General features: G+C 42.9%; 1 protein-coding gene across 2 annotated transcripts in view; it reads right to left on the bottom strand.

The window, feature by feature from the left end:
- Positions 1-12637, bottom strand: part of LOC123999414 (AF4/FMR2 family member 1-like) — an 80375-nt gene that overhangs the window by 55297 nt on the left and 12441 nt on the right. For both annotated transcript variants that reach the window (XM_046305191.1, XM_046305192.1), the window contains exon 3: positions 9851-10672. In XM_046305191.1, coding sequence (XP_046161147.1) covers positions 9851-10672 — 822 coding nt within the window. The remainder of the gene's footprint in view (positions 1-9850; positions 10673-12637) is intronic.

The raw sequence follows: 12637 nt of genomic DNA, 5'->3' as shown, positions 1-12637 counted from the left end.
GCACACTCCAACTCAGATCTTCCTGTGATATATCTTCAGTTTCTCCGAGACAATTTCCCTCATTTTGTCCAGACTCCATCCAATCTGGCGTAAACTAACCATTTAGCTTTCTAGCTAACTAGCTAGTAAATTAGGTATACTAATCTATAAATTAGGGCCTAATAAAAAAAGGTATTTAAATGGACTAATTTCCTTTTATGAATTGTAACTCAGTAAAATCATTGAAGTTTGTTCTTCAGTATAGATAATGTATGGAAAAACTGTCTACAATGTACATATGAAGTGGGTAAAACAGTATGTAAACATTATTCAAGTGACCAGTGTTCAATGACTATGTATATAGGGCAGCAGTCTCTGAAGGGACAGTGTCTAAGGTTCTAGGCAGGGTACCAAGGCCAGCTAATGATGACTAACAGGCTGATGGCCTGGAGATAAACAGCTTCTTTCAGTCTCTCGTTCCCAGATTTGATGCACCTGTACTGACTCTGCCTTCTAGATGGTAGCAGGGTGAACAGGCCATGGCTCAGGTGGCTGAGTTCCTTGATCTTCTTGGCCTTCTTGTGACACCGGGTGCTGTAGAGCTACTGGAGGGCAGACAGTGTTGCAGGCGGTGCAGAATGCTCTCATTTGGTGCATCTGCAGAAGTTTGTGAGGGTCTTATGGGTCAAGCCAAATCTCTTCAGCCTCTTGAAGGGGGGGGGCAGTCGTTTTGACAATATCGCAATATAATTGTTGCGCTAGTTGGCTGCAGCTCAACCGAAATACCAGTATTTTTCCTTCATAGCTTATTCTCCATCTTGTTTTTAAATAGGGAGCAGAAAAAATGTCTGCGCTAGTATTTCCATGACTGATCAAAACTTGTTTTCTCATGTCTCCATCTTGTCCCTCTGCAGCAGACATATGGTGAGCAATGTTTGGAACATCGAATTACAATATATAGAGTCATAACACACATTGTATCAGCACCGAAGTATCATGATAATATGGTATCACGAGGTCCCTGGCAGTCCTACAGAGTGTGCCTCGAAATGTCAAATTAGTCTTATTTTTTAAAACTCCGTAGCCAAGATTAATCATATTTACTGCCAACACGACACACCCTTCTTTCCAAACCCCATACTACTGTAGAGTAGGCCACCAGACTACTGCTCAACCACATTCCAACACACACACACCACACACACCACACACACACACACACACACACACACACACACACACACACACACACACACACACACACACACACACACACACAACGCTGGGGATCTAGGATGGGGTACAATGGCATGGACTGTTTCCAAACAGGAACCAGGACTGGATCACAACAAACAATCGCCATAGCAACACCACCTCACTGCATTCAATATGTGTACCAGACAGGCAGTATAGTTCTAGCTACTTTGAGTATTGCAGTTCTAGGTGAGGAGACTTAGGCTGTGTTTACATAGGCAGCCCAATTATAGACAAAAGATCTGATTGGTTAAAAGACCAAATAGTAGAAAAACATCAGAAATATACAACTGTGTGATAAAAATCCAGGAATCTGTTTGGCCTACCTTGAGTTTGGCCAGTGGCTACAGAGAAGCCTCCTCAACAACCATGTATTACTACTGACTGTGATTGTCTCACTGCGTGTTAACAAGCACCAGACTGCCGGGCACGATGACAGTGTGCGCGTGTGGGCGTTTTGCTGAAGTGCAAAGCCACACAAAACACACACCCATTTCTCAGAGCGCCTTTTACTTCAGCCTCGTCACTGACCCCAAAAGAAGACGTTCCTGACTGTCCCCACTACTAAGCATACGTCATTATGTCCAACATGTGTGCTACAGATCCAACGCATTACTATGTTTAGTCTCGGCTTCACTTCTGTTTATCCGTACTTTATTTAAAACATTTGCTGAGCGTATTGAAGACTGTTCACAAGCGAGCATTTCTTTAGTTTTAGTTCCTAGGTCTATGTGGAAACTTATTGAACCAAACAGTTTCTCTCCGTACCTTCAGCCCCACTCAAAATGTTCCCAGGTGTCTCAGAGTCTGAGTTGCCCAGGCAAACAAACAGAGAGAGAGAGAGAGAGAGATTATTGTGCTAAATTCCATTGTTAAATCTCAGAAGCATTACACTACTGTATGACTGAGGCAAGGCTTAGACAGCAGAGTAGAGCACAATGCTTCAAGTAGCCGGAGAGGGAGAGAGCAGGCAGCTTCCAAGCTCGATAACCAATGGAACCCGGGACACACAAAAAAAAACACCTGTACATCACTCACTCTCCAGGACATTCACTATGGATTCAAATCAATGAAACATCAGGACTGCATGAGTTCAGTAGGACACAACATTGTGGAATGTTCAGATAGAAATATATCATCTAGAACAGATGTGCCTCTCTGACAATGACTAGGAGAGTTCTGACCCCGTCAGCTCTATTCGTGTTCAGTTTGTAGAGTGAGGGGTGAGTTGAAGGTTCGGGGTTATGAGTCACTACACAGCTATCCTCTGCTGGATTAGCGCCCGCAATGGATGGAAACGGCAGCCTGCCAAATCAGCACTGCTGGGTTAGCGTCCACGTGTACCAGGGCCAGGCGAGGCAGGGGTCCCCAACAATGAGCAGAGCTGCTGCAGGTGCAGCTTGGGCTGTGGGTAGGGAGGGTGAGAGGGGGGGGAATTGGCCACATTCCACATAAGAGAGACTGTTAATATATTTGGATTGTGGACAAGCCTTGGAATGGCTGGATTAATAAAACTAATGACGTGTGCCGCTCTGCTCTCAGGAGACGTCCTCACTGGGTGGAGAGAAAGTTGGAGAATAATCTTGGCTCAAAACAGTATCGTCAACAAGCTCAGCTCTTCCAGGGTTTATGCATAGAAAAGTCTTGGAAGGGCAACATAAAAAATAATAATAGTCGTCAGGGAGAATCTAAAATGTAAAAAATAATGTCATGGTATGATTGGTTTTGTTATAATGTTTGAGTCACTCAGAATAAGAATACGGCATAAAGCATAGCAACATTTGTAAAATAGCAGGAAACTAGGTTTAAAACAGTAAAGATTTCTCTCCGCCCCATGGCAAAATGTGTAAAATAGCAGGAAACTAGGTTTAAAACAGTAAAGATTTCTCTCCGCCCCATGGCAAAAATACAACTGTGTGATAAAAAGACCATGGTGCTTGCCTACGGAGCTGTGAAGAGAACGGCACCTCAGTACCTCATGCTCTGATCAGGCCCTACACCCAAACAAGGGCACTGCGTTCATCCACCTCTGGCCTGCTCGCCTCCCTACCACTGAGGAAGTACAGCTCCCGCTCAGCCCAGTCAAAACTGTTCGCTGCTCTGGCCCCCCAATGGTGGAACAAACTCCCTCACGACGCCAGGACAGCGGAGTCAATCACCACCTTCCGGAGACACCTGAAACCCCACCTCTTTAAGGAATACCTAGGATAGGATAAGTATTCCCTCTCACCCCCCCCCTTTAAGATTTAGATGCACTTGTAAAGTGACTGTTCCACTGGATGTCATAAGGTGAATGCACCAATTTGTAAGTCGCTCTGGATAAGAGCGTCTGCTAAATGACTTAAATGTAATGTAATGTAAAATGTGTAAAATAGCAGGAAACTAGGTTTAAAACAGTAAAGATTTCTCTCCGCCCCATGGCAAAATGTGAAGAACCACTTTAAAACAGTTAAATGTTCTCTGCTACAGAGGGGCAATAAAATATTAGATCGGAGACCACGCCATTGGTCACACCCTCGCCCCACCTAAGCCCCATTTTGATCCAGAAAAAACCCTGTGAAAACAACTTGAGGGAGAATTCTCTAGTCGGATTTGAGGCTTTCAGAGACATTATAAATCTGATCTGCAAGTATGATGAGGGCCGTGAGGTGATTAGTGGGGGGAATTAATTCATTGCATAGTGAATTTGTTATGCCTACAAAAACATACAGTACCCGATTAGTCAAGTTGACTCAAGCAGGGTTGTAACAATTCACAGAAACTTTTGAATCGGGGGTTGATTCATACAAGTGAAATCGGTCCAAATCTAGCCTGCATAGCTCCGAAAATGGATTCAAACGTTACAAAATCTATTGATTACATTATTCTTTCTACCCTCCAAAAATACATAATCTTTTGTGACAATTGATGAGTCTTCTTCATTGAGTGACAACCCATGTCATTTCCTTGGTTACCGCCATCTATCCCCTGTTGAAAATTCTGTTTTACTGGAATAAAAGCTATGGGAGGCAAGTCATCTGGCTATACCTGCTGAAAGGGGCTGATAATACATTTTATGTTGATTGTTTAATTTCACCATCAGCAATCGCTTTGGAAGTGTTTCTTTAAAAAAATCAGTGTATATGTTAATTTCTAGAGAGGAAATGATCAACTAAACGCTGTATAACGAGGAATCTCTTTTGCGAGGCGCACTGCATGGACGAATCGATTAGAGGATCACTCCATAAAAACTTCCAAACGCTCAAAACCATTCGATTGTGCTATATACAGTGCATTCGGAAAGTATTCAGACTCCGACTTCTCTACATTTTGTTAAAATGTTTTAATATAAAAATTCCCATAATGACAGAGAAAACAGTTTAGAAATTTTTGCAAATGTATTCAAAATAAAAACAGAAATACCTTATTTACATAAGTATTCAAACCATTTGCTATGAGACGATGCATCCCGTTTCCATTGACCATCCTAGAGATGTTTTTACAACTTAATTAATTGGAGTCCACCTGTGGTAAATTCAATTGATTGGACATGATTTGGAAAGCCACACCTGTCTATATAAAGTCCCACAGTTGATAGTGCATGTCAGAGCAAAAAGCAAGTAATGAGATCGAAGGAATTGTCCGTAGAGCTCTGAGACAGCAATTGTGTCGAGGCACAGATCTGGGGAAGGGTACCAAAAAATGTCTGAAGCATTGAAGGTCAACACAGTGACCTCCATCATTCTTAAATGGAAGAAGTTTAGAACAACAAAGAACTAGAGCTGGCCGCCTAGCCAAACTGAGCAATCGGGGGAGAAGGGCCTTGGTCAGTGAGGTGAACAAGAACCCGATGCTCACTTTGACAGAGCTCCATAGTTCCTCTGTGGAGATGGGAGAATCTTCCAGAAGGACAACCATCTCTGCAGCACTACACCAAGCAGGCCTTTATGGTAGATTGGCAGATTGAAGCCACATGACAGCCCGCTTGGAGTTTGTCAAAAAGCATGGCTTGGCCTGAATGCCAAGCGTCACATCTGGAGGAAACCTGGCACCATCCCTACGGTGAAGCATGGTGGTGGCAGCATCATGCTGTGGGGATGTTTTCAGCAGCAGGGACTGGGAAACTAGTCAGGATCGAGGGAAAGATGAATAGAGCAAAGTACAAAGAGATCCTTGATGAAAACCTGGTCCAGAGCGCTCAGGACCTCAGACTGGGCTGAAGGTTCACCTTCTAAACAGGACAACGACCCTAAGTACACAGCCAAGACAACGCAGGAGTGGCTTCGGGGCAAGTCTCTGAATGTCCTTGAGCGGTCAAGCAAGAGCTCAGACTTGAACCAGATCGACCATCTCTGGAGAAATCTGATCACTCCCCATCCAACCTGACAGAGCTTGAGACGATCTGCAAAGAATAGGAGAAACTCTCCAAATACAGGTGTGCCAAGCTTTTAGCATCCTACAGAAGACTCGAGGCTGTAATCGCTATCGCTGCCCCCCCCCCCCCCCCCAGCTACATTGCCCCACCCCTTAATCTGACAGTGGGGTGGTAGATGTCTAGTATCCTTATAGCGCAAATCAGGTGCCAACATAGTACACACCATAGACATGCCATAGTCATACATCACATACACATATCCACCCAACCCAAAGAGATCCAGCTCAGACTCCCAGCTCGAGCCCAATCAGCAGCAGATCCATTTAGAATGGAACATGAAGGTTTATGCAACAAATGTCAGTGCGTCGAATCGTATCAAACTGATTTATTCCCTAATCAAAACGCATCGTTCCTGCATTGTATTAGTGCCCATGTACAGAGCCTTCAGGAAGTATTCACACCCCTTGACTTTTTCCACATTTGGTTGTGTCTGAATTTAAAATTGAGATTTTTGGTCACTGGCCCACACACACACACACAATATCCACATAATGTCAAAGTGGAATTATGTTGTGTTTTTTGTATAAATACAACAAAAATTAAAAAGCTCAGTCAGTACGTATCCAACTAATTTGTTCAGGAGTAAAACTCTGTGTGCAGTAAGTGTTGAACATTATTTTTTAATGACTGCCTCATCTCTGTACCCCACACATACAATTATCTGTAAGGTCCCTCAGTCAAGCAGTTAATTTCAAACACAGATTCAACCACAAAGACCAGGGAGGGACTTCAATAACTCGCAAAAAAACGGCACCTATTGGTAGATGGGTCATTTTTTTTTAACTAAAATAAAAACTTGCCAAATATCCCTTTGAGCATGGTAAAGTTATTAATTACACTTTGGATGGTGTATCAATACACAGTCACTACAAAGATAATGGCGTCCTTCCAAACTCAGTCACCGGAGAGGAAGGATTTCAGCATGAGGCCAATGGTGTCTTTAAAACAGTTACTGAGTTTAAAGGCTGTTATAGGAGAAAACAGATCAACATAGTTTACTCCACAAGACTAACCTAATTGACAAAGAACAAAGCCTGTATAGATTTTTTTTTTATACAACTATTACAAAACATGCATCATGTTTGCAACAAGGTACTAAAGTAATACTGCAACGTTTTTGGCATAGCAATTCATTTTTTAAATGTTTGGGGCAAATCCAATACAACACATTACTGAGTACCACTCTCTATATTTTCAAGTAGCGGCTGCATTATGTAATTGTTAAGGACTGAAGCAGGTTTATCAAGATAATAAAAGGGAATTGAGCTCAGCTCAGGAAAAATCCTAGAGGAAAAACCTGGGTCAGTCTGCTTTCCACCCAACACCGGGAGATTAATTCAACTTCCAGCAGGACAATAACCTAAAACTAGAGGTCGACCTACATGGCCGAATTCAAGTTTTGATAACAAATCGGTAAATTGGCATTTTTGGACGACGAATATGGCCGATTACATTGCATTCCATGAGGAAACTACGTGGCAGGCTGACCACCTGTTACGCAAGTACAGCAAGGAGCCAATGTAAGTTGCTAGCTAGCAGTAAACTTATAAAAAACAAATCGATCTTCACATAATCACTAGTTAACTAGCTTGCCCTGCGTTGTATATAATCAATGCAGTGCCTGTTAATTTATCATCAAATCACAGCCTACTTTGCCAAACGGGTGATGATTTAACAAAGGCGCATTTGAAAAAAGCACAATCGTTGCACGAATGTACCTAACCATAAACATCAATGCCTTTCTTAAAATCAATACACAGAAGTAAATATTTTTAAACCTGCATATTTAGTTCAAACAAATTCATGTTAGCAGGCAATATTAACTAGGGAAATTGTGTCACTTCTCTTGCGTTCATTGCACGCAGTTTGGGCAGCCTGGTTCGTTGCGAACTAATTTGCCGGAATTTGACATAATTATAACATAGAAGCCTGTGCAATGTAACAGCAATATTTAGACTTAGGGTTGCCACCCGTTCGATAAAATACAGAACGGTTCCGTAATTCACTGAAAGAATAAACGTTTTATTTTTTAAATGATAGTTTCCGGATTTTACCCTATTAATGACCAACAGCTCGTATTTCTTTGTTAATTATATCAAGTCTATGATTTGATATTTGATAGAGCAGTCTGACTGAGCGGTGGTAGGCAGCAGCAGGCTCGTAAGCATTCATTCAAACTTTACTAGGTTTGCCAGCAGCTCTTAGCAATGCTTGATCTCAGCTCTGTTTTTGACTTCAAGCATATCAACTCCTAAGAAGTGCCTATTAGAACATCCAATAGTCAAAGATACACAAAATACAAATGGTATAGAGAGAAAGTCTACGCGTCATAATTCCTATAATAACTGCAACCAAATATTTCTTTACTGGGAATATTGAACCACCAGCTTTCATATGTTCTGAACAAGGAACCTAAACGTTAGCTTTTTTTTACATGGCACATATTGCACTTTTACTTCTCCAAAACTTTGTTTTTGCATTATTTAAACCAAATTGAACATGTTTCATTATTTACTTGAAACTAAATAGTGTATTATATTAAGTAAAAATAAGTGTTCATTGTTCATTCAGTATTGTCATTATGTCATATATATATATATATAAAAATAAATCAAATGATTAAATCGGTATTGACTTTTTTTGGTCCTCCAAGTCAGTATCGGTGTTGAAAAATCATAATTGGTCGACCTCTACCTAAAACAAGTACAAATCTACACTGGAGTTTCCGACCAAGAAGTAATGAATGTTACCGAATTGGCAGAGTTACAGTTGACTTAAATCTACTTTAAAAATCTATGGCAAGACTTGAAAATGGACTCACAGCTGTAAAAATCGCTGCCGAAGGTCACTAACATACATTGACTCAAGGTGTGTGAATAATTACGTCAATTAAGTATTTAACTTTCAATCAAATGTGAAAACAGGTCTAAAAACATGTTGTTTTCACTTTGTCATTATGTGGGTCGTGTGTGAGATTTTGAAGGAAAAAAATGAAACAAAAAGTAGAATTATGAACAGCATCTTAAGGTACTGCATCTTAGTCATTTAGCTCTGATCCAGAGAGTCACAGGAGAAACTGCTCAAGGGCACAGACAGACATATTTTATTTTTTAACCTAGTTGGCTCAGGGACTCGAACCAGTGACCTTTTGGTTACTGGCCCAATGCTCTTAACCGCAAGGCCGACCCTGTATCAAGACAAGTGTGAAATCTTGAAAAAGGGAAAGACGCACATTGGTAACAATGAGACCACGATTATGCCAGCATTCACTTATTGAGACAAATGGTCACCGCCTGTCTCGGTGAGCATTCATTACTATTGGAGACTACAGAACACAGGTGTGGAATGCACTAAATTTAGGGGACAGATTATTTCTCTGTTGGTGTCCATCGTCTGTTCCTCCTACAGGTAAACAGGCAGGTGAGGTCCCATCGCAAAGTCTGCACCCCAAATGGCACCCTATTATAGTGCACTGCTTTTAAAAATCAGAGCCCTATGGGGATCCCGCTCAAAAGTAGTACACTAGGTAGGGAACAAGGTGCCATTTGGGACACAAACAAAGTCTCATCAAAGACAATTATGGAAATATTCCCACAGAGAGAGAATAGGACTAGACGAAAGCATGCAAATCTCTGACATTTCATTCTGCATGATTTCCACTGAGCTGACCTAGCCTCACAGAGTGTGTCAATAAGCTACATTGACACTGGGCCTGAATGCATTCTCTCCCCCAAAAATTATCCGTCTGTAGTTTTAAGCTGATCAAACTTTGGAAGAGCTACTTTCCAGAGCAAGTCGAGGCATCCAAAAGTTCAATATTAACCAACTAAGAAACAGGCCCATCTGATACATGTTCCATTTTTAGGATATGTTCAAGGTTTGTTAGTTTGATGTTACGTAATGTTTAACTTTTCTTTGCTGACCAACTATTTCTTCCATCTAAAGTCCACCGTCCAGTTCTAATCTAAAGTCCAGTTTAAACCCAATCTCCCAGGCTTGTGTGTTCATTATGCGTCTGGTATTAACTGATATTTCTCACACAGCAGGCTATATAGGCTAGTCAAAAGAAGGAACACACACACACACACACACACACACACACACACACACACACACACACACACACACACACACACACACACACACACACACACACACACACACACACACACACGGTTAAAAACAGAACATGGTTCTGCTTACCTCTATAGACTGTGATGGTATCTTCAGTTTGGAAAGGCTGGGCTTGGTGCTTTTCAAGTCTGGTAAGGGTTCATGATAAGACTGCCCATGGAAGTCTTCTGGAGAGGGCTTGAGGTCCGGAGACTCGCTGGTCACCTGGTCTTGGCCGTCCATTGGCCGGACATAGGCTGTTGGCTTCTGGGGCATAACCAGGTTGGGTTTGGAGGCCAGTGGTGGAGGGAAGGTCTGAGAGGGTAGGGTTGCCCCATCGATGGCCGGAGGCGGGCTGTCTCTCTGGGGGTCATCCAGGGGGGACACCATGGGGAAGTGTGAGTCGGGGTGTAGGGGAGATGCCGGGTGCCTCTCAGGGTGCAGGGGGGAGTCCTGGTGTTCAGAGTCGCTGGGGTCACTGGAATGTAGGGGGGATAGGGGATCGGCTGGGGGGGACAGGGCGGAGAGGACTGGAGGAAGACTGGCACACTCCCTCAGGTCTGGCCAGAGCTCAGTCTTTCTCTGGTGTGGGTCTGGGCAGGCCTGGCCCTGGCTGAGACTCAGGGAGGACTGGGTGTAGGAGGAGGAAGGACCGTGGTTCTGGCCAGAGTGGCTACCACGGGGCGGACCACCACTCTGGCTCTGGCTTGCCCCGTACTGAGGAGGGTTCTGGAATGGAGGCTTCGCTCGGTCTCGGCTGCGAGATGGCCGCCCATACTTTGTGGTGACATGAGATTGAGGCTCCTTAGAGAAGCTGCTGTCCAAACACTGGTGAGTGTTGGGGTTGTTCACATCCTCATAACTACCCAGCATCCTCTGGATCCGGCTGGACAGCTCATCTCCTTTGTTCGTCTGAAACAGAAAAGAAAAAGGTTACTCAGGTACATCAGTGTTGTTAAGAAGATGGGTTCTTATCAGCGCTACAGTAGTTGTTAGCCTTGAAAATGAATAAGAACAATAGAGTCTGAGACTGACAATAACATCTTGCTACACGCTCTTCGTTGTTGCGGAAGTTGACCTGATACTGCTAAAATGTTTACTTTGTATCGCTGAGTCTACCTTTAAAAACCATGGTTTAACTAGATGGTTTTATCTAGAAAGAACCGTTTAGCTGATTTCTTTCTAGATAAAACCATGGTTTAACTATCTAAATATTACTATTGCCCTTCGTCTCTGTATGTAGCTGACTTTTTGGCAACCAATCAATATGACCTTTAAAAAGCAGGAGAGTAGACAAGATGAAGTTCTCTGTTACATTAGCTAGCTAACCCCAAGGGCTGTATGGGCTCACTGAGTCACTCCAAAACATCCTCTTCAGAAAAAGGGCAACGTTGGGCTGTGGTTCAGGAGATAGATGGGGGGGGGTAAATCTGGACGCAACCTTTAGCCTTCACCAACACACTCAGTCATGGATTTTAAGAACGTATAGGATTGGGGTAAGCATTGGCTTGAAGGGAGTTTCCACTATTGTGGAATGCATGGCGGGGAGTGTGTGCCAGAGTACGCGCCAGGAGAAGGGTGGAGAATAAGGTTGCCAAAGTCCCTACAGTAGAAGACACAGAAACTGAAGAGGAAGCGAGACAACTCGCTGGCTCCTTATTTCTGGTTCATATACAGTCAATGAACTAAGTAGACCAGGCCAAGCTGCTGTCGCATTGGTGCCTATGGGAGAGCCACCCCTTAAGCAGACGGGAACTGTGCCAATTTTTTGGTCAAAATGGTAAAACGGCCTGAGTAAGACATCTTCCATTTATCCAGCAAATTTGGTGCAGCATCACCTCGTGAAGACAAAGAATCCACCTATGCTTTGCTTCACCATCAATTCACATGGCCTGGGCGAGTACAATGCCTGTCCCTAACAGACTCCTACCTCACTTCTCTCTGGTCAATATGAGACGCTATGCATTGTGAATAAACCAGCAGTACCTAACCCTAAGCCCTGGGATGTTAGTGACAGCTAATTCACATCCTACAACATTGTTCACCTTGAGAGGCTGGCCTTGTTCACAGACCCAACTGACGCCAACACAACATAAGGATTTGCCAGAATGAACCAAATGCATCACAACAGGCAGCCGACCAAGGAAACAGAGCCTCCCATTCATCCACTGAACAAACAAAGCAATCAGCTTAGCCATGGTAAAGAGATATACTTTACAGCTGCCAGCACCAAGGGAAAGTAGTGCTTCTTTATAAGAAATTACTGAGTTAACAGGAGAAAAGGGGGGGTAGACTGAAAGAGTGATTGAAGCGGTGTTAATTAGAAAGGGTGGTATGCTACTTGAGGACTATAAAATGATCTAATAACGTTATTTAGGTTCATATTTTCACAATTATTTCGTGTTTTTTTGTTTTAAGGATTGCTTAAAAACATCTCAAGCCATCTCAAGCTCATCTTGGCCCACTTCCCTGGCCACACAGACAATGCATCGCTTCCCTGTGTTCCCAATAATGTTTGTACCATGTTTTGTGCTGCTATCATGTTGTGCTGCTGCCATGTTGTCATCGTAATGTGTTGCTATCATGCTTTGTTGTCTTAGGTCTCCATGTAGTGTTGTGGTGTCTTTGTCGTGATGCGTTTTGTCCTATATTTTTAATCCCAGCCCCCATCCCCACAGGCGGTAGGCTGTAATTGTAAATAAGAACGTTAACCTATATATATATATATATTTTTAAAATTCATACAGCCTCTCACTGACCCACTGGGCACCAAGGCCAACCAGCACACAGACACTGAATTAAAAAGAGAGTCTCACCAAATTGCATTATTTTAAGCCACACCCTCTTATTTTCTAGGGAGCCTAAATAGCTAACTGT

Source organism: Oncorhynchus gorbuscha, linkage group LG16 (genome assembly GCF_021184085.1).
Source record: "Oncorhynchus gorbuscha isolate QuinsamMale2020 ecotype Even-year linkage group LG16, OgorEven_v1.0, whole genome shotgun sequence".
NCBI lineage: Eukaryota > Metazoa > Chordata > Actinopteri > Salmoniformes > Salmonidae > Oncorhynchus > Oncorhynchus gorbuscha.
Note: the sequence above shows the minus strand (reverse complement) of the source record. Positions and strands in the feature narration are given on the sequence as shown.